General features: G+C 38.9%; 1 protein-coding gene across 3 annotated transcripts in view; it reads right to left on the bottom strand.

The window, feature by feature from the left end:
* The window catches only part of NME7 (NME/NM23 family member 7), an 89992-nt gene that overhangs the window by 21434 nt on the left and 44586 nt on the right, over positions 1-23972 (bottom strand). For all 3 annotated transcript variants that reach the window (XM_058045491.1, XM_058045490.1, XM_058045489.1), the window contains 3 exons: positions 18434-18498; positions 17563-17631; positions 13848-13949 (listed from right to left, as the gene is read on the bottom strand). In XM_058045491.1, coding sequence (XP_057901474.1) covers positions 13848-13949; positions 17563-17631; positions 18434-18498 — 236 coding nt within the window. The remainder of the gene's footprint in view (positions 1-13847; positions 13950-17562; positions 17632-18433; positions 18499-23972) is intronic.

The raw sequence follows: 23972 nt of genomic DNA, 5'->3' as shown, positions 1-23972 counted from the left end.
ATACACACTAAACTCCCCTCACCTTTGAATTTTTATCACAAGCCAAACTCAAGAACCTGGAAAAGCTGCAAAGTCTTTATAGTATTTAGCCTAACCATCTCTCCCCTTAGCACTGCACACTTCACCTGGACTTCCAGCCTGTCTTATCCTGGCTGATGCCAGAATAGATTACTTACTGTCCATTCTGACAAGGTTCTCATACTTTTAACTAAGCCAAATCTGTGTGTCTGCAGTTCTCTACAGAAAAAAGGATGGCTGTAAAGGTTTGTTCAGCAAATGAATTGATCTGATCCAGGCAACAGTAGTCAAATTTTCAATTGCAAGGCCTATAAAAAGTGCACGTGAGGTGAAACTCCTTCCAAAATCAAACAGTTTTGCAACAGTAGCAGCAACGTCTCAAACCATAGTTTATTTTATTATGTAAACTTACTCTTGTCTGACTAAAAAAAAATAAAAATAAAAAAAAATCCGTCTACTTTTCTGTTTATTTTAAAGTCAGTGAACCTCCGAACTACCAGTCTGAAGCCCTGTGTCTTTCAAAACTTTTGTTAACAGACCTAAAATTATATTCCACACTCCAGTGTTGGCAGTTTTCCGGAAGCTCACAAGTCTGTCCAAGTTGTTACGCTGTCTCCTCCTCACCCTCCATCCCCTCAGGTACTTTGCTTCTCTCTGTTTCCCTCCCGCACCTTCCCACCACTCCTCCTCCCTGGCACCCCAAAGGTTCTGCACCAGCTCTCTGCAGGTTCTCTGCTGTGGGCAGCACACGTGGCACATTTGCCAGCCTAAGACACTATTTTCACTGATCTTGGTGCTTCTGGTTGGTGTTTAAGTGATTCTAATGGTAAGTGTCCTGCTCAGAAAGTTTGTGTACCTGTCTGCCATTGCCAATGTGCTGAACTTGGGTAGCCACACACCTGAGGTGTAAATTAGAGTGGATGGTGAAATCTTGAAGATAATTGAGATACCAAATACAAGCTGGTCACAAAACAGGACCAAAGATAAAATATCCACCTTGTCCCATTATCTTGTCCCATTATCTGGGTGCCATAAGGGATATTTATGTTACTTGACAAGCTGGAAAAAGAAAAAATTTAACAACTGAAAAGCAACTAACCCCACAAGACATCAGAACATGCAGTATAACTGTAAATTTCATTACTAGATGCTTTAAGTTTGAAAGGTGACATGGTCCTACTGATGCTTTTCCAATGCCTTCCAAGGCACCCAGAATATCATCTATTTATTAATTCACCTGTAAAACAAGGACAAAAACACACTAGGCTGCAAAAGATATTTCGAGATTTTATTAATTCAGATTAGCAAAATATGTGAAGGGACTCCAGTAAAAGTCACTACGAGATTGCAAGACATTATTTTTCATCTGCAGGTATTCCGGCTGATTTTTCCCCAGTAAGAACAAGAATAATTACAAATCACCTTTTCCTCTGATTTTTTTTTTTTGAGATTAAATTCTACATTTGCAGAGCAGTCTAGGTATTGGAGCTTTACACTTTGCAAAGCAGAAAAAAATGCTCTGAAATTCTACTGAGACTTCCCAAGCTGAACCAATTTTGGACTATTCACTTCAACAGAAGATGGAGATGTCTTGAAAGACAAAATTCACATGTCTGCTGCAAACCCCAGAGATCATTTTCATTTGATTCTTAGCATCAAATGCGAGAGACCTTCCCCTTCCATTTTGTGCCCTAAAGCCTCTCCAGTGCAACCTTGGAGGCAGCAGTGCTGCCATCTTCCTACACAGTTGTGAGCAGCCCTGTTCTGATGGAAGGAATTACTCATTGTTTGTGTTACAACTACTTTTTAAAAGCTCCTGCTCTGTTCAGGACTAGCTGTATTAGCCAATGTGCCTATACATAATAACAGATGGTTCTTGGCCTGGAAATCTCATAGGAAAACTTATAGGAAGAGACACAAAGAACAGAAAATAGCAGCATGGACCCCATTTTCTGGAGTGGGGAAACCAAGACAGTGAGACAGTAATTTTCCAGGGGCGCAAAAGAAATACGTAATTCACAAGAATGCAAGTTCAATGTCTAACTTTCAGCTCATATCTTTAAAATCTCAGATCAGTTCCTCAACTATTCTCTCTCCTTGATGTAATGCTTTGTAATTTCTGCGTAGCACTCTGATGATAAGCCACAGTCTGCAGAACTCAAGACTATACCAGGTCACCTATGGGGACCTGAGAGCTGCCATGGGAATATGAAGAACTGCTGCTTACCCATCTTCCACCCTGGCCACATTCTAGTTCCTTGATGTGGGAAATCAATGGAAGCAGAGAAAAGAAGAACTTCTTATTAGAAGTATTGAAGGGAAGTCCCATTTGCACATCAGACACAGTCTATCATACTGTAAGTGAAAGAAGCTGATAAAAATTCAGCTCAGGTGGCCCTGCAGCAGAACAGAGAATGTCCGCCTGAATCAAACAGACAAGCAATTTATTCAGCAAGTTCTCAGAAATTGAATTAAGCATTTTATATCCAGCTTCTAAAATGCTTTTGCTTAGTTAACAGTATCCCCAGGCAATGAGACCAGTGATATATACTGAAAACTACTGCTGCAGTTTTTCTCACAACAATGCTAAGGCTGGACGTCAGCAGTTGATGAGAGGAGGAAGAATAATAACAATAATAACAAGAACAATACCCATCATCATTGTAAATGTGAAACTAGACTAGTGCTTTTTGTTACAGAAGGGAAGGCTTAGGTCACGGTATTTGTTTTCATCCACTTTGAAGCCTTCATTAATGTAGTTCAAACAGAAAATAACTGCAGATACAGAATCACAGAAAAAGATGCCTTGGAAAGGAGCCACAAGGATTGCCAATCCAACTCCTGACCTGGCACAGGACACTCCAGGAGTCACACCATGTGTCTAAGACCATTGCCCAAATGCTTCTTGAACTCTGTCAAGCCTGGTGCTGTGACCACTTCCCCGAGGAGCCTGTTCCAGGGCCCAGCCACCCCTTGTATGAAGAATCTTTTTCTAATATCCACCCTAAATGTCCCCAGACACAGCTTCAGGCCATTCCCTCAAGTCCTGTCACTTTTCAGCACAGAGAAGAGATCAGTGCCTGCCCCTCCTCTCATCCTCACAAGGAAGCTGTAACTGCAGGGAGCTCTGTCCTCAGTCTGCTCTTCTCCAGGCTGAGCAGCCCAAGTGACCTCAGCTGCCCCTCATACATTCCCCCTTCTCCATCCTCATTACCCTACTTTGGACACTCTCTAACAGCTTCATACCCTCCTTATGTTGTGACCAGAGCTACACACAATATTCCAGGTGAGGCCGCCCCAGCTCAGAGCAGAGCAGGACAATCCCCTCCCCTGCCTGGCTGTGATGCTGGACCTGATGCCCCCAGGACAGGGCTGGCCCTCCTGGCTGCAGGGCACTGCTGGCCCAGGTTTACCTTTCCATGGACCAGGACCCCCAGGTCCCTTTCCATGGCGCTGCTTTCCCCATTGCTTTCTCATTCTCAGTCTTTCTGTACATGCCAGGTTGCCCCATTCCAGATACAAAATCCAGCACCTTCCCTTGCTGAACTTCATATGGTTGGTTATTGCCCAGCCTTCTCATTTATCAAGGTCTTTTTGTGGGGTCCCTGCCTTGGAGGGAGTCAACAGCTCCTCCCAGTTCAATATAATCTGCAGACTTGTTCAGTATCCCTTCCAGCCCTGCATACAAGTAACTTATGCTCTGTTGAAGAGCAGAGGGCCAAGGATGAAGCCCTGCAGAACCTCACAAGTGATAGGTCACTAGTCTGATGTCACAACTGTAACCCTTTGTGACCAACCTGTGAGCCAGCTGCTCACCCATCCCATGACGTGTTTATCCAGCTGTATGCTGGACACCTTGTCCAGAAGGATCCTGTGAGAGACAGTGTCGAAAACTTTACCAAAATCCAGAAAGATTACACCAGCTGGCTTCCCTTGATCAACAGGGTGGGTCACCTTGTCATAAAAGGAAATCGGATTTGATAAGCAGGACTTTCCCCTCAACAAAGTAATGCTGGCTGTGACCAATGATTGCATTGTCTTACAGGTGTTTTTCAATACCTTCCACAATAATCTTCTCCATAACTCCGATTTCTCTCATTTGACAATTTATCATCAAGAGTATCTAAGATACACTGTGATCTGCAGCTCCCTTCTTGTTTGGCTATTACTACTTCTACTACTGATAGTGTTGACCTATGAGTAGGTCAACACTGAGCAGAGCAGAGCCTGAACAAGAAGTCCTCTGGGATAAGGAAAAGAGAAAAATAAGTAATGTACTTCTAGGAATTCACCATTCATAATCTGCTGACTGAAAAACATGAAACTTTCTGGGACAGTAACAGCCAACTTCAGGATACTCACAATCACAAAATCATCATGGTTGTGATGCCTTGAGAGGCTACCTAGAACAGAGGCTAGACAGTGCTAAAGGAATAAAGTAGATATTTATTAAAAAGGCCTTCAAAGAATACACCTTGGGCATTACAAGAGCCTGGCTAAGATTACACCCAAAATGGATGACGGGTCACAAATTTCCACACTTTTGTAAATTTTGGCCCATTACATATTGAGGCTAATTGTCCCATAACAGCTTCAGGTTATGAAGCCCCATCTTCCCAGTTTGCTCTCCACAATTTGCAGTTGTTTATAATTTTGAGCCTGAAGCTGTAACAGTGTCCTTGGTTCTCGGGCTGGAAAAAGATTGTTTTGTCTAACTAAACTGAGGAGAACTTGCTAACACTTTATATGAAGTTCAGAGTTATATACTAATGCAGTACAGAATCTGGAAAACATGAAAGCTAAAACTTAAGGCGTTAGTTGTGTGGAAAAGTTAACTGTTCTACTGCCCTTTTTCAACATGGCTATAACTTTCTCTCTTGCACAATTTCATCAAGCAGCTTTCTGTGTTCACTCTTGCTAACTGCCATCTACAGAGCTCTAGAAAAATCACTTGCTTTTCTACCACATTCTACCTTTATTATTTTCTTAATTTTTAAAAAATGAAATATCACTCATATTACCTCATAATGTGAAGTATTTGCAACAGCACAACATAACCAATATGTTCCAACTAGAGGCTGGGACGAATTCTAGTAAAGGACAAGGCTATCTACAGTCAACAAAAACCTGAGGCACGCATGTAAGCAAATGCTCTTAATCTATTCAAATCAAAGATTCTACAAACACACAAGGTCACCATGACCAGAGTGCTATGAAACCAAAGGGGAAAATAGTTGTTTAATGCGGTAATAGTATAATTTTCTTTCCCAGACAGAATGACCTCCAAACTTGCCATATCTTTTGGAAACATTGCTCCCTTTTTGCAAGGAAAAAATGAAGATATAAGCTGGTTTATTTTCCTGAATATTCATTTTCTGGTATTTTATATATCAAAAACATTGCTGTCCAAGGTAAAAGGGTGATTTGCCGTCTGCTGTACCCAAACAGAACACAATGGAAGCAAAGAAAACAACCACGAATTTAACCCAGAACCATCATATTCTCAAAAAGGCTCTCACCTTGCCTTTATGGACTGAATATATTAATTAATCTATTCTTAGGAACCTCTGCAACTACAGCAGAACCTTAAATAGAACAGTGTAAAGGAAAATGAAGGGAGAAAAAAATACTAAAAAAATGAAAAGAAAGGGAGACAGACATCCTCTGACTGCAGGAGGACACTACAATCTAAAAGTTCTGATGATCAGCTATTTGTATTACTGACAAAGACTTTTCATAAGGGGGAATATACTCTTATTTTTAAACAGTATTAAAACCCTCCCACAGGCCAGGTAAATCACATTGTAATCCAGTGCAGCTGTGAGAAACAAGTCCTGGAGAGAACCCTGCAGACTACCTTTGATCAACCTACCAGTGCAGGATTACATTGTATATTTGTCTATACTAGGCTGGTATCACATAATCAGCGGCTATGTTAGAAGCCTACCTCTTTCTCTACAGTAGTGGGAACCAAAACGTTTCCCTTTAATCCATCTAAGATACCTAAGCAGAGATACAACAAAGATATGATATATTGATTTTGTATTATTTAGACACAAACCAAGCAAATGCTGAAAGAAACTAGGCAAGCACTTCTAAAACTTTGTGTGGTCACTTTTAAAATAAAATTTGAGCCATCAGTATGAGATACTAAATCAGTAACACTACGCTGAAGCATGGCATTTATTCAAAGCTTGGAGAGAACATTACCAGGAAGATCCAATGAAAACAGGGTGTGGAAGCATTCATTTTGCAGAACAAGACCTGCAGATGGATAGTTATTACCAAAACTCTGCGCAATCAGAAAAACTCCACCTCCTCAAGGCAGAATAGACAAATTTATGTAACTTACAGCATTTATAAGAATCTTGTGTTCATCACAGCTGCTTAAAATAACCAATTCTTTAATAACACACACCTACTTCTTTGATTTGTGCTCAGTCTGAGTGCAAAGGGAGCCTTTATGATTTCTAAGCCAGTCTTTCAGTCTTCATTCCCACCTACATACAGATGCAATTAGTCTTTGTAATTTCAGATCAGATTACATGTCCTTCGCTGTCTGCAGAGCTGATCAGTACCAAGGTCTTGACCAAAGAAAAAATGAGTTTTCTTAAAAAGTAAATATTCTAGGTGCAGCTTAAACCCTTACCAAAATGGCTGGTCCTGTGACACTTTTTGGGAAAGGCCCAAACATCCAGCTCCAGGACATCCTGGCACATTAGCCATTCTGGAGAGTAACTAGGAGATCTCCATGGTAGTTCAGCAAGTCAAGGAAGATCAGTAACCAATGCTGTAAATGCTCTGTGGCACAGATCTGCTTTCCTTCAGTCTCTGGGCTCATGTTAAGTTTCACTCCTATTGCTAAAAGAGGGCAAGAAATTCCAGCCTGGAACGAGGTGAGAGGTACCCCGAAAGAAACATTTCCAAGCCAGAGATAGATTGACATAAGGGAAAGACAGAAATGCAGATTGGAACACTGAAGCTGATGCTCCTTTCTAGAAGGACATACAGAATCTTTGACAAAATATTGTAACTTCCTGCAAATGTCCAGAAATCAGTTTAAAACATGTCTTGTCATCAGAGGATACTAAAATATCATAATGTCAGGAAGTAGAAGAAACTCCAAAAAAATCCCCCTACTACATAGGCTAGAGGGGTTTTGGTAGTCAACTAATTATAAAAAAAGGCATTGCAGCAACTGGAAATGAGATGCAAATATACTCTCAGCCCTCCCCCAGAGGGCACAAACACCTTCTCTCCAGAGGACAAGAGCAGCAGACTCTCCAGTATCATGCCTCTGTGGTGGCAGTGGCCCTGGTAATAGACAGTGCACTATCTTTTATTAACTATTTTAGCAGATTACTCGAATTTGGGACCACTGAACTCAAGTCCAGTGAGCTCATATCCAGGATGTGTTTAGGCAGCAACAGTTGCATTGATAACACATTCAAGTTCAGTAGTGCTGGAGCCACAGACAAGGAGTGGCAGATAAAAGCGTTTTTTTCCAACTGTAACTTTGCCAACATGCCTCAATCATACTGGATTTAAAGTAGAGTTAGGTCTTGAGGGCTCTGTCAATATTTAGTCTCCTGATGGAGACTGTCAGTCACCACTAATAACAGCAAATTTCAATCTAGCCATCAAGAATCAAAGTGAGCCTACAAGCTCCAGCTCCACATGACACTGAACAGCCATCATATGACAGCAACCTTGTGGCAACAACAAGCCACATCTAAAGCAAACCACTTGCAAGTAAAGGGCTCCTCCACTACTACTGCTCTGATTTTTGTTCTAATCTTTGCACACAGACATACTGCCCTGGGGCTGAAATCCCTCTTGCCATAAAACGCCTGCCCATCACCTGCAAAGAGTGGCTTGGAGGAGACAGTCGGCAAGAAACACAGCTCTAAGCTGGTCACTTCAAAACTGTGAGCAGATCATCCATGCCACTACAAAGGACATATACACGTGATCAAAGCAAATAGGGCAGCAGGGGTAGGGTGGGTATCAAGGCCTGCCAGACATCTGCAGTACATATTCAGAAGCAAAAAAGACATCAGGAGAACTTACTATGATCACTGAATTCATGCCTGTAAAAATTACTTATTGGATTCTTGACTCTCAGCTGCTCCCAGGGCTACACAGAGCATAATTATGAGTTTTGTTCCTGGTGCAGCCAGTGCGGACTCCATGCATTTTAAACCAGGGAAAGCAATTCACTGCCACAGGTGCAGTGTTTGGCATCCACAGACATAGGCTTGTTTCTGGCAAGAAACTGTAATACTGCTGGACGTAAATTTCAAATCATACACCAATATACGGACAGTCTAAAACAGTGGTGACAACACCCAGTTGCAGTCACACTACAGCTATGGGTCATTAGAGCACAGCTATCTCAGCACTTCCTTTCTTCTAGATCCCCTGCCTGTGCACAAACAGGTGACATGGAAAAAGGCAGGAGAAGTCCTGAACTTACAGATACCTTGGGGTTTAGGAATCAGCAGTGCCAGCTCAGAAAAAGGGGGCTGCACTAGAGGGAAGAATGCACCTCTGCAGATAAAAACTACCCTGTCTCCCAACTAAGAGCCTTAGCTCTGTCTAGAACACTTTTTCATTAGACCTGTAGAAATTAATGTAGAAATTAAAAACTGAAAGGACAGAGTCAGATGATTGACCCTAAATAACATCTAAGCAATTCAATCATGTCTTTCCTATTGCTGGCTTAAACAGCAGGGTATTGTAACTGGTATTGATTGGTCTGTTTACTACTCAAGCTAGTAACAGTCTGCATCTGAATGAAAGTTTTTATTTTTATTACTTGACTCAGACTATCTGAGCAGATAATCAATTACATTAAAATTTTCTTCAATAAAGAGTTAGATTAAAACAATCTTATTTCTCTTGAAAGACATTATGTATTTCATTGTCAACACTCTCATCAGGGCTCACTAGGCTATAGGGAGAATCCACACTGAAATAGCTATAGAGGTATTAACAGAAAACAAGTACTTGGAAGCTCAAAAATAGCCTTTATATTCCTTTACATCTTCCACTGAAGTATTCTTTATATGATGCACTATGAAAAATGTTGTGCTGATAATGTAACTCTAGGAATGAACATGAACACTGTAGGCCTCACATATACCTGTTTTTCACTGCTAGAGATTCACAGGAGGTCTATAAAAACAAAAATCTTACAGCAACTGTGCTCTTTGGCTCATAGCTATCCCTGTTTAACTGATGTGATTAACTGAGGCAGAAAGATATTGAACTTTTTGTCCAAGGTCACACAGTGAGGTCAGGAATGGAGCTAAAGCAGACTCCAGCTCTTTCAGTTCACTGCTTTGTTTTAACCATCTAATCTCCCTTTCAGCTCTTTCATGCAAAAGTACAAATGACTTGATACACTGTTACACTTAGAGGTGCAAATCCCCAATGTAAAAAGAATGCAGGTTAGGATTTAAAGCAAGCATATGAAAATCCCCTTTCAGTCCACAGGATGCAGAAATACTGCAGCACACCCCACCACTTTAATAGCATCTCACAACAGAAGGAACTTGAGTCATGTTTAGTGTACTGCCAATTCCAAGTTAAAAGCTCTTAGGAATACTAAAATTTATGCAGTCAGCCAGGAACATGTAGCTGATGTAGACTCTTGGAATAATGTATTATAACCAACTTTTTAATTTGCATATGAACAAAGTTCAAAAAAAAAACAAAAACAAAACAAAAAACCCCCACCTTAATTTCTACAGCATTTTTCAAGTGTTTTATGAATACTAAGTAATCATCCTGACAACTCCATGACAAAATGGTACCAAGCAGTTATTTCAATATAGAAGCTGCACAAAGATGTGAAAACTAAAGCTGTAGCTTCAGACCTAAGTAATAACAAAAAGCCTCTAACTGCTCCAGAGGCCCAAAATATACAAACATTAGTGAAATGAAATATCAATGCCAGCAAACTCAAGTGGTGACAGGATTCCCTGGCCACCTTCCCCTTGTTCCAAGGTTTTCCATTACAGACTTAACAACCCGGTCCATGTTAAAGCAAGCCAAATCAATGCAGAATAGGTTGCTTTCTTTTTCTTCCTTACTGACCTTAAAACAACTTTTTTCATAATGCAACCATGCTGCATTTACCCCTACCCCTCCAAGCATTTTCATTTCTTTGCAATGAAGGAGAAACACAACTTCATTTCTGTCAGACTTTGGTCCAGTTAGTAACTTTTACCTCCAAGTAATAGTGTGTACTGAAAGTTGAAAAGACACGTGTTCTGTAAGAATCAGATCTAATTAACTTTTAAAGTCCTCTTCCTAGTTTTCTAGAACAGCTACCTCTTTGTCATAGGTGAAATTTAAAAATTTTTTCCTTTCAATTTTTTTTCCTTTCTTTTCAACTGCACCAATAGAAACACAGTGAAATAACATCCAGCAAAAAATGTGTAATTTAAGAACCTGCATAGCAAGATTTGATAGTGTATTTTAAAAAAGGGCTTAAGTGATCCAGACACACCATGAAAATCAGTGGGACCTGGAGTCATTTCATAAGCCCCATTCTTATTTGTAATTTAAATATCTGGATGTCAGCATTTCAAAACTTAAAGTTTTGTGTGCATAGCAGACTGAGGATGCCTCCCCTCCTGAAAAGCTGCAGTCTTGTGTGACATTCAGACACCTTTTTAAACAGTTCTTATTAACATTGCAAATAAACATTTTCAAGATGGGCATCAGTATGACTGCTGGCCTTTTACAGGGGTACTGCAAAAATAAGTAAAGAGTAAACAGCTGTTTATTATAGCAGATACGGAGAGAACCTTCCACTTCCAAGGCCCACATATTAGCCACAGAGGCAAACCAGGACAGAGAGGAAGAGGCGCATAGAAGGAGCCTGAGACCTGACTAGAGAATGCAACTGGAAGACAAGAACAAGCATCACAACTGGACTACAGAAAGGCCTGAGGTGTGACCACCAATGGCACAAAAGAATGAGCTGTGATTAAAGAGGCTGACAGCACACCAAGAGTACAGTGAGCCAGGCAGACACTCAGCAGAAAAGTGCCAGCATACCAGAAGGATGCAAGGAGCAAGCAGGATCTGCAGAAAGGCATATATCCTACTGCAGGTACTATCTACTGGGGACAAGTGTTCCACAAGCCGGAAATCTGCCACACTGAACCCTTCAATCAGACCACAGTAATTTTGGGAGTGAGCATGTTCAGCACAGCTCTTTCCAGAGAAGTACCTTTATTTCATCACCTGCTTTCCAGGTACGATAGGGTCTTCACACATGACTACCAAGAGCCTCAAACCAGTTTTTTTGTTTAGTTGTCTTCCCTACTACCACAGAGGAGGTTTTAATAAATTATTTATAAGGTGGTTTATAATGAAGGATATTTTTGGCAGAGAGCTTTACTGACCTGCAGTGCTAACAAACTATTACCCGCTTATAGAAAGCAGCCCAGAGTTCCAGTTCATTTTTAGCATTATACACTTGTTGTAAATTGTTATCTTAATAAAGTCTAATCCTCAAAACAGAAGAATTCTAATTCTTTCTTAAAACGTATACATCCTGTAAAACCAAGAACAGACATGTTAACAAACATTCACACCCGGTTCAGATATCTGATGTGCCATAAAGTAATTATTACATTTGTTATGTATTTAAGATATAATTAACAGAACAGGTGATTGGCAAAGATTCATTATATAAGTCAAATTCCAACGACCTTCAGTCACTTCAAACAGCACTTTGCCTTGAAAGCAATGACAGTGATTTCAGTGGCAGATAAGGTACTCTGTAACAGGAGCAAAAGTGACCCAAATGAGTCCATTTTTGTAGTGAACTTGGTCTTCTCCTGTGTTTTTGAACAGACTGCACACACATCAGAATCTATCATATGTAAAAAGACAAGCTATAAAGAGATCCAGATCTCTTAATGATAATGCACTATTTTCATGACACTTAGATGCTCCTTAACCACTAGAACATCAATCAAGTCCTAATTATCTTCATGGTCTGCATATAACCTCTTTCGGTAATGAAACTGCTGTTATGGTTTCTGCTACTCCTATTTTAGACAAATATTGTAACCACAAAGCGCAGGTGTGAGCTTCTCTGGCAATTCCAGTTGGGAATGACAAAAGCCAAGATACCTTAGACCCTTTATCCTCGTGGACAAGCTACAAACACTGAAGAGACAGATTAACTTCAGGCAATGATTAGTCTTGACAGCATCTGCAGTTACTGTACATAGGCTTTATGTGCTTGGTGAATCAATTAATTTGCAATTTAGACAGAAAACAGTGCACAGAAATAAAACACAGTTGCCTGTCTTCCAAACATACCATTAGTGGAACTGCTCTGAAGTCAGCGTCCAAAACTTACAGCCTGTGCTTCCACTAGAAGCAGTCAGGTACTCATTTTCACTTCACAAGTCAGACATTAAACCATTACCAGGGAAACGCAAACAGCATCACTAAGTCACTGAGGAGCAAGAGATCTGGGAGACAGGAAATTAGTTCCCCCCTCTGTGGTTTTCTTCTGTTACCCAGAAAACCCACCAGTTTATACATCCCTCAGTCCCACAGCTCATCAATAGTTGCTTACACACATTGTATATTTATTACAGTTTTTCATGTGAGTAAGGAAAACCAATGAAATTCCCCTTATATAGAAACAATTGTCTTTCATAAATAAAAGCCACTGTGATGTTTGCAAGCATACGTTGATTTTAATTTATCAGGTATTAAACAAGCAGACACATGAAAAGGATGTAATAGGCCCAAATAAAATTACTGTATCTTTGAATGTTTTAAAGACCAGTAACCTTAAACATGAAATTTCAAACAAAACTGAAACTACTGTTTGTGTACATTACTACTGATATACCATCCTACAGTTAAAACTTAGTCAGATAAATGGCTTTTGCTCTGTTTACAAGATGCTAACCCAGTAGGGAAATACTTGAATGTTACCAAACAGAAAAGGCAATAAAAGTTTGGATAATGCCTTTAACCTGTGCTTTCTATAATGAAAACTCTGTATCTGAAGAAAAACATCCCGAATAACTTGTTCTCCCCTTCAAACATTCATTTGTGTGATTATTTTCCAAGAAGATTGATGACTTGCCTCAAGTCTGCCACTAAAACATTAAATAATAACAAGAAAAACATACAAGCCCTGACTTCACTGCCTCCATTGCACCTTTCACCTCATTCTTCTTGTGTGTAGAGCAGCCTTCACTGTTTAACAGAAATCTGCAAACTTTTTGAGACAGTACTTACACCTGTCTTCAAAATGCACACAGTATTACACATATGTAATTATACACCTCAAAAAATGAAAAACAAAAGCTAGAAGCAAACAGGTATGAGAACTTTGACACACTTTTTTGTTTGCTTCCTTCTAAAAATCAAAGGAACCTATTTTTCTTTCAGTTTCATCCTAGGAGAATGCCACTGACTGAAGTGAATTAACATGTGATCACACTAGCATCCACAAGAAATAACTGTTCATTGCAGGGCTCTGAAGCTTTGCATTCTTATATTTGTGAATTCTTGAACAGAGATTTTTGCCTAGATAGCTTTCCTTTCACATAAATGTCATCACAGTATTTTATAATCTGGTTTAGGTAAGATCAGAAGGGTTGCTAAAGGATTTGCAAATTAGTCCACCAAGGTCAGTGTTTGACCTCTTATAATAAGGTAATACTGACATATTTCTAATGAATGCAGCAGGCATATGGCTGCTATACCACACTTTGACATTTAATTCACTTTGCACATCAATTTTTTATGCTTTATTTATCCCTCAAGAAAGTACTTACAGGGTCAGAAGGACCACAGAAGTCTCTGAACACTTTTGAAGGATCTAATTGTCTAATCTCCATTGCTATGCAAGGGCCTGAACACAACTCTGAAACCATCTCCTGGAAGAGAAAGAAGACAAAAAAAAAGTTGAACTCTTTGGGTTTCAGCAAGGGATGCATTTCTCCCCAAAACAAGGCCCAAACTTACAGGACACGAACAATTAAGAAACATGCATTTAGGAAAGTGAGGACACTCAACAGATACCATTAGTACTCACCACAAAAGCAATGTTTTCCATTTTGCTACTTGGTTTAGAAGGTGAAAATTGAGAAAAATTGGATATTCAGCTTCAACAGGATTCTGAATAGCATAAAACTGCATCCACATTACTTTAAATTCTTTTGTAGGTACATCCTTATTGATCTGGACCTAGATTCCAAGGCAGTATCTCATAACTTGTCAAACTAGACTGAATCACTGGAATGTACTTTGCTGGGTTTTAAACCTGGAAAATCACGCTACGTTCAGCCAGTTCCACAGGCAGCAATGTACTTTGCAGTGTTCCCTACCAGAAGCACAGTACACAGCCTATCTGTTCTTAAACATACACTCATTTGATGGCTTTAAATCATTAAAATATCTCCTGAGCTTTTGGTTCTCTCTGTCTTTTCCTCACAGATTACTGGAGAAGCTGAAACACACAAGCCAACAGTATCTGTCCCTGTGGCACAATCTGTCAGGGAAAGGGTCTGGCAACATTCTTGTGATGTACTAATACCAGGATCTCAGTAATAGTGAAATCATCTGTTTCCCTGGAGTCTCCAGGAGAGTAAAGAGACATTGTGAGTTCTGTGTGGGTGATGAAGATGGGTCTTAGCTTTCATAAGCTTAAAATAACCCTGGGCATTAGTGCCATTTTGGAGTTTGTTAATTAGAGGTATGGGTTTCACAAGCAGAAAGAATCTATTTTGATGTTCTAGTCTGACTTCCTTTTTTAAATCATGGCCTTATAATTGCATAGTTGTCTAGAAATCTGGACAGACAAGTTTTAAACAAATCAAGACAATTAAAGGAATCAAAACCAACGAGGAAAGACGAAAGGGCAAAACATGCACAGAAAGTAAGGGAGGATAGGTAAGGACTAACAAGGTTCTGCAATCATGCCCACCAGCCACAGGCAGATCAAAGACAAACCATGGCAAAGCATACAGAGTGGATGAAAGAGCAGAAGGAAAACAACAACTAAGTCCTTCTCTTCCTTCTATGAATTCTGACAGAAAAGAAATACACAATGACTATGAGTAAAGCAGCACTGTTGCAAAAGCTACTATCCTCATACTGGATTCCATACTGAGAACATGTGCCTAAGCTCCCCTCTCTGAATTCTATCCAGTGCCTCTATCATCAACCAGATCCTAGGAAATTTAGGTAGAAGTATTCCTTAAGGACATGGAAGGAGTGCAGACTAGCTTCATGCTCTACAATGTAAATAAATATTTTCATTCCAAAAACTGTTTTATCACCAACAGATCCTCTGTTCAAAACAGGTCAAAGAGGCACATATTTCATTCTGCTAAGAAACAGTAAACAGTTCCTCCCTCTTTTATTGTTTCTGTCTCAGCACAAAGATCCCAACAGTGAACAACATGACCGAAGTGACTCCTGACTCCTTCGTTACTGCGCAGAGCTGAGACCTGAAGACCAGATGCCACCAGGTACAGAGGCAGGTGCTTCTGTGCCAGACAAGCCTGATCTACTTACACAGCCTCATCAAGTCCAGAGCTGAGTCTAACTAGCAGACAACATTTGTCTGGTGAGGCACCTATTACAGCTACATCAAATTTGAATAAACTATTCATCAAATAGCATGGTTTGTGGTCAGCCAGAACCATTCCTGGAGGTGGATCAAGTTCAAAGATTTTCGATTAACAAAGTGGATTCTGAGCTGAAATAATCTCACTTCTTTTTCCCCATTTTCTATTCTGGCTAGAGCAGGAAATAAAAGCAAAACAGAACAAAAACTAAGCAACAGTATGTAAAATCCCATGTAGGAGATGCTCAAAAAGCTAAAATTTTGGGCAATTGTACAGCTTTCTCTTTTCACAGAATACTTTAAATACAATGTCAAACCTTTATCTGACTGACAAGAAATAACCAGAAGAAATGGAACTACGGTTTTTTAAAAGGATTTCTGGATGCTAGTATCTTTTCTGCTGAGTTATTTTGGAATGATAAATAAAATTTAGATCAAAACAGATGGTTCTGAGTCACATATAGAAGTGGTCATATTCTTTCTCCAATATCGTATTTTGTAACACACTTTCCTATTTGCACTGCACTGCAATATCCATTGCTGTTCCCATGTGTGCCTTCTCCAGAACCTTTTACTATCATGATTAGCTTTTCTATGTTTTCCTACTTTTCAGATATTGAATGCATGAAAATATGAATTTGATTTTCTTTTCAATCCAGCACATATAACCTGCAGGATGGAGCCCCAGATTCTCACTTTTCTTGACATCACCTACAATGCATTTTATTTATTGACTTACCTTGTTTAAATGTCACCTTCCCCTCTAAGTAACTCTTCAATTTAATTAAATAACTAAAATTTGCAACTTGTTAGAGGGTTAGAGATTGTGCAGCCCAAGAGCTGCAGAAAATGGCAGAGAATTTCCCATTTTGTTCAAAGCAGAGACATTTGCAGCACTACAGGACTCCTCAGACCCTGAAATACTGGTCAGATACTTCAGTTTTCAAATTCTGCCATATACCCACAAGTATGCCTGCCCAATCTCCCTTTGGTACTTGTCAAAAATTATGTTCAGAGGACACTTTATGAGTATTCCCCAATCTGAGAGTGAATTAACAGCACTCCTAACCCATTTAAAGACAAATCTACAAACTTTGTTTAAATAAGATAGACTGAACAATCATAAAGGAGGAAAAAAAAACATTAAAATTTCATTTTCAGAGTAATATTAGTAAATATGTGGAAAACTTACAATAATGTAACCATTTAAAAATTAAGGATAATTTGCAACAGAACAGTAAAGTAAAAATTACTCTGAGTAAAATGAACCAAAATCCTCTGAGAGAAGGTGATCCAGAAATACAAGCTCATCTTCCTGTATTCCCATTGTTCTATCTGCAGTCAGGAAGTTTTACATGACAGTACAAGAAATCATAACACTGTAGAGAGTCTCAGATGTCCACTGGGATTACAGCATATCTCAAACTTCTTAAATTTTCTGAATATTTATGAAAGTCAGATTGACTTATATATAAGTCAAATGACTTATATATGACAAATAAACCAAAGAATAGTTCAAAATGCCATTAGGATATCCTCCAACACAGCAGCCTCATTGTAAATAAAATTATAAATATGTATTTTGGTCCAAGCCACTCTTACAATATCCAATCAAATAAAGATGCAGGTGTGAAGGAGTCTCATAGTTCAACATCAATAAAATAACTTTTCTGTGGGAAGCTGGGGACATGACTCTGTTGTATTTTACAAATTCCTCAGCTGAACAATTTTCATTAAAGGCTGTCTTAGATTATGACACACATAACATGATTCTCACAATGAATTAATATATTTGAGAACAGACTAGAACTGCTCAACAAAAGAAACCACATCACAATCCCAAGCAATAAGAAATGTGGTAATTTCCTCACTTGAGCATATTTTATTTTTGAACAGATTCTTGTTAAACTTAGGCTTACCAGGTATTCAGGGACAACGCCTTTGTAAATCTCATAAAATTCTTCCACATTTGGACGCTCCATGTTGACCTAAAAAACCAAAATGTTAGCCAGTCTATATTAAACAACAACAGGAATACATAGACAGCCATTCTTAACCAGCAAACATTCAGAATCCTCTAACTTTTACTAGGTAAAAGGAATGGCTTTACTACTGTAATATGAAGCATGTCAGCAACTTAGTGATAGCACAGGCAACATAGCACACAGTACCTTCTCTACATCAGATACAAGTAGACAATGTAGCATTGGCTGATTCCACTGAGAAAGGCACTATTCTTCATTTGTGATAGGGATTTGAGTGATAGGAGAATGTCAGGTCTTGAGACTTTCACCACAACTGAAGTGCAGGACTCTTGGGAACAATCTCTGTGCCAAATCCCTTTAACTGCTGAGGTATTCAGGGTGTCAAAACCCCTAAAGTACCTTTAAAAGCATTCCCCATAATTCATACTAAATATATATATTTTTTAAAAAAATAAGGAAGGATATTAAAAATAGTTTAATTAATCTTAGCTAGTACATTTTGTAAAGATATCTCAAATTGCTCTGGAAGAGAAAGATATAATTACTTCCCCTGCTAACTATGGGGAAACTCAGATACAGGGAAGTGAAGTGTCTTGGCTCGAGGTCACCAAGCAAACAGAAACAGATTATCTGATCAGTCAGATACTAAAACACAAATATCACCAGGACAATGCTGATTCCAAAACACTGCTACAGCCTGCACAAGAGTTTTATACTGCAGGAAGACACCTGTGCACTGCTATGACATGCATACAGCACTACTCCAACTTCTGTTTATCATAAAAACAAACAAAAGGAAACCTACCATCTGCAAAGCTGAGATCTCAAATCCTTCCTTGAGGATGGCTTTTATAATCTTTCCAGAAAGCCCTGAAGAAACATGGAAAATACAGCATTCAATGTCAAAAAGCAGATTTTACAACTGAAAGGTATTATGCCAATATACTGCTTATTCTCAAACTGAAAAAACAGTGTTTGTGTAATGCTTGAGAGGAAGCAGAGAACAGGGCTGACTTCACACATTCTATGTTCTATATGAGCTTACACATTGATGGTTTCAAATAATTAAACTCCATGAAGCTGCTGGAAATAATTTCTACCAAAAAAGGTAATTAGCGAAGCCTTTGCTTTTCTCAGATCAACTGCAAAACACCCAGTTGCTGCAAGACCAAGATTTATATTTTTAATGAAGACCCACTGGCAATACTGATGCTAATCAGTCATCAATTCAGAGCACCAGCTGTCATTTTATTTTTGCAGGTCCTACTTTAAGCCAGAAACAATGCAGGATGATAACAAATGTTGCCATTAAACTAGCACAGGAGTTAATGTCTTCTATGGGAAAATCACATTAGTGCAAAGTAACCTATTCCTTCAAAGTTTACAGTTCACAAATATGCTATTGCTGATGATACTGCTTGCTTTTTCTCTCCAGAACACATCCTCAAAGACTGACTGATATTGTAAAACAAAACATGGAACTTCAGAAAACAAGAACCACTGATTTTCCACTGAATGTATATTTTAGATTTGCCCGTGGTTATAAGATCAGGCAATTTTGGAGATTATGGATTATGTCAGCCAAGCACAGTACTCTGTATGAGTGAATTTCACAGAATCATTGTTTTTTTATAGAACACAAATGCCTGTCCTCTAGTACAATTTGTGAGAAAATACAAATTTCTGTACATTTATCTAGAAAAGAGTTAATCACAGAAGAATACGCTGTAACGAATTATTACAGCAGATGTGACTCCTGGTCATCAGATCCTTTTATTAAGTAGTCTTTAAATTTCAGGATATTTAGCACTGCACAAATTTAGGAGATGAGAATAAAACAAAGCTAGTATGGAAGATATAGCATGCTTGAGATACAGCCTACCTGTGGCATAGGACTGGGGAGCTTCCTACCACATTAAAAGGTCAGTGGAAGCTCTGAGTAAATGACACTGAGGGTTGAAAGGCTTTCAAAATTGTATTTAAAAATGAAAACAAAAAAACCCCCAAGCATGTCTCTGAAGTATTTGCTACCATATTTTCATACTAAGTTTGTGCAGAAAAGCTTTCCCTCTACAAAACACTGCATATTTCTTCCAAAAATCTTCCAGCTACTGAAGGGAATATCTGAGATTTCAGTGCATACTCAGTCCATGCAGCTCTTTGTATTTATAGAACATAGAAACAAGCAGAGGCAAATACAATTCCTGTCCCACTATACTGTTCCACCATGTTTTGGTGAAAGTTCACTTCTGTGAACCCAGAGGAAAAAAAATACCCATTTTTTAAGATTAAAAAAAAAAAAATGCAACAACAAAATGAAGGGTCTTGGACAGATTTGCCCAGGAAATATAAGACCATATCAGAGAAAAAACCCAGAGCTCTGATTTCTTTTTGTCCACTCTGCTGGAAAGGCTGAGCAGCTTAGATGCTTCCACACAGATTCCGCTGAGGCAGTGAGCCTTCAGTCTTGTTTTCAGAGATAAATGGGCAGTTTGTAAAGAGATCAAGTGACTGGCTGGGAATAATTCAGGAAATGAATAAATAAATTGAATAAATAAATGAATTTAACTAATTAACTAATTAAATATGTGACACAGCATAAACATTTCCTCATTCTCAAACTTCAAAGACAACACTCTGGTCAACTGCTTCACCAGAAACCAGCAAAGATGAAGACAAGGCACTGGCAGATAAATGGTCACTCTCACTTGCAGGGAAAAAGCTATTAGAAACATTAGAGACAGCTGCTTTGCCTGACAGATATCCATTTTACACTTAGTCAGTCAAGAATAGGCAACTTGCATAGGCACTCTAAGCCAACAAGCATCTAATTAAAATACATCAACTTAGGGGGTATTATGGAGATCTGCTTTTTACAGAACTTTTGTCTTCAGCAGTTTTACAACCTACAAATAAAATCCATGTATAAGAGAAGAAAAGGGGGACTCTATTCAGCTTTCTGGACTGTTTGTCTATTGAAGTCACTAAGACCTATATCTTGTGTAGAGAGGAGATAGAAATGAAAGTAGGAAGGTATTTAACAACAGAATGAAAGTAGGAAGGTATTTTGCATAAAGGTCTTTAATACAAGGTTTCTTTAATAATTGTGATAAATCTATCAAGGTTTTCCTCTCCCATGTATTTCTGAGTTCACTCTCACTCATCAGAGCAGTAGAGTACTTTGTTGCTCCAGACAGATTGCTCATGTCTTCAGCATCCAAAAGGCTTAATCAAAGGACTTCGTGTCACCATTCAGACAGATAGACACCTCACCCACAAAATTAAAAGTGCCTTGAAGAAGAAAGGCCATGAGATTTCATTTATGTTTGCAAAGCAGGATGCTAGCTCCACTTCCAGGATGTGGGAATTGAGGCAGCGGAGCGTAAGCAAGTTGCCAGTGGCAGCGCAGATCCACAGATCCAGTGACTTGCTCTGCCTTGTCCCAGTTTAGGCAATCCACACATCATTTCTCCTAGGGACACTTTCCTTTCAAATTCTGCCTGAACCAAAATAGAAACAAAAAGCACAAAGGCAATCTCCAAGCAATAGAAGAATGCAAGCTCAAGGTTCAGCCTGGGATCTGTCTGAGGCTTTCAGCTAGTTGCATGATTGAACTGGGACATATCCTCTTCTTTGGGGGCAGATAAGGTTCAGGAAAATATGAGCTAATTAGAGTGCCATTTCAGCAGCTTTCAACAGTTCTTTTCAACTTTAAAATCCAAATCTGTAGTGAAAAAACAACTTTCTAAGGACCCTTCAAAAAGGGTCAGTGGATGCTTAAAATGTGATTACAGTAAGAACACAAATCAAAGCCACATATTAGGCACCAGCTATGATAAGTTTTCAGTCACAAAGCACAAAAGAATCCCAAGCATTACTATATACAACTGAGGGAATTTAACACTAATCCAAGAAAAAAGAGTGAAAGAAAGGAAGCTTGGGCACACATTTCTTGTCTTCTGGGCAGCATTATATTACTACAAACCTAGTACAGGACATAATAGTTTTCCAATATAGACAGAAATAATTTTCCAATATATTTTAATCAGGTAAAATTATAAAGTACCAAGACTTCATCAGTTACATTAATATTATACGACTTGGTTGCTTTACAACATACAGTATTTGAAAATTGTTCTTCATTAAGAAACAGAAAGTAGCAGGGAAGACATCAGACTGAAAAATATTACCCCTGTTTGCAGAATTATGCACTGGGATAAAATAAAACAATTTAATGCAAGTCACTTTAATCAATGAGCCCCAGCAGCTGTGCTACTGGAGAGCTTTCAGTCCCAGTGCACTATGAACCACTAGGAATAGGAATGTTACATTCTCTTCCCTAGAAGAGAATTCTCATTCTCATTCCCAGCTCTAGGAATAGGAATGCTACATTCTCTTCCCTTTCTTCTTGACCTGTTTCCTAATTTAACCATTCCTCTGACAAAAGCTCATTAGGCAAGAGAGCAGACTGCTTTCAAATCAAGGCAAGAACTAGATTCCTCATCTCAGCCTCCATATGTCATTTTTTTAAATCCTTCCAATAATTAAAAATAATTCCTCTTGAACATCAGGGGTTTTTTGACAGGAATACAAAAACTGCCATGACTGATCAGATTGATGATCCACCTCATCCAGTAATATACTTCTAAAAGTAACCTGTACTGGGTGCTTAACATATCACTAACTATAAGTAGAAATTTAATTTAATGCTTTTTTCTGACATTTTGAAATGCAATTTTGCTTCATAGTATAATGAAATAATCTGATTCTTTACTGCCAAGTGGTAAGGTCCTATTTCAAAACTCCAGAAAATCACAATCAGGCTTGACTCCAAGCAAAGTCCTTTTTGAACTCTAGAAGATGGAAAAGTGGGATTTAGAGTTGGGCTCCCCTGCAATATATTTCAGTTGAAGTTCTTGCTAATCTTTGTTTCAGACAACATTGGAAAACACTGGGCAGTAAGTAAATAACAAATGTCCTTCTCAAAAACTGCACTTCTTCCTATCAGTTGGTCAACCTATACCCTGAAGAACAAGGTTTCTCTCTCTTTTCTTCTTTTTCTACTTAGGAATAACACAACTCTAGGCATGTTTACTATGCAGCATAAATACACCATTTCTAGACTCCCCAAAAGTTTGGTCATGGTGATAATCTATAATTATTGGTCTTCCAGCCCCACTGTGTACTGTGTGAAAAAGGATATGCAGTCATTTTTGCACCTGTGCTCTGGCACACCAGGGAATGACAGAGGGTCTCCTGAGTGACACACTCTGGGCCAGCAAAGGAGAGGGGGACCTCAAAAGCCCCCCAGGCTAGTGATGAGGAGGAAAAGAAAAGCCAGATGGGAGAGAGAGGAGCATGTGAGAAACGCTGAAAGAATATTGTTCATAGTGATAGAGTCCAGGATTTTCCATTATCCCTCATTTCTGTCTAGGAGAAACCTAGAGGAGAATATTAAAGGAGAACCTCGAGAAGTTTGAAGGGCAGTTTTACAGAAATTTATGGAGAACTTTGTCAACACTGCAGCACTGGTGAAAACCTTTACAGAAAATATTCATCTGAAAATACTAAAAGTTAAGGAGTGAAAACAAAGATATCACCACGGCCTTACTGGAAAGTACAAGTCAGGATACTGCTAGCACAAGAAAAATTATGCATACGGATATTAAATCTCAGGGGGCCTTGAAACCAAAATGACCAACTATGTGACACAGCTGAGAATGGGAACTGACAGATTCAAAGGGGGGGAAGGTTCAAAGGCTTAATTTCAGCTGCAACTTTCTGAACTTCTATGAACAAGGCAAGACCACACATGTGAATGGCAGACAGGGCATTATAAGATGCAGAATGATGAAAAGCCATAGGGAAAAAAAGGTATTCTGGAAATTCTTACATGGGAACAGATGGGAAGAGTCACACTCAGCATTCAGATACAAAGGCCCATAGAGAAATTCAAGGCAAAGATCAGAACCAGACTATACAAAGTATCCAGCAATTTGGCCGGGCAGCGGGAGCCATTGGAGAAGACAATTCGGAGAAGAAAGCAGTATTATGAACAAAAGTCAATATTTGTGCCACAGTTATGCTGAACTCTAACTGACAGCTGTATATCTGCAAAAAAACCCAAAACCCAGAAAAGCTTCATTTTCTTTCTTTGTTCTGTGTTAAGAGAAAGTTTCAAAATAAATACCCAATTTGCTTTGCTCTTTCTTTCACGATGTTCATTACTTTGTACTTCTTTAGCACATCCAATCAGATTTTATTTTTCTTTCAACTTAAGAAGATTACGGTCAATTATTCCGGCTAGTAGAATGTTTCTATGGCTATAATGAATTTCATTTAGT

This window comes from Melospiza georgiana, chromosome 2, assembly GCF_028018845.1.
Source record: "Melospiza georgiana isolate bMelGeo1 chromosome 2, bMelGeo1.pri, whole genome shotgun sequence".
NCBI classification, from domain to species: domain Eukaryota; kingdom Metazoa; phylum Chordata; class Aves; order Passeriformes; family Passerellidae; genus Melospiza; species Melospiza georgiana.
This window is presented reverse-complemented; position numbering and strand designations above follow the sequence as displayed.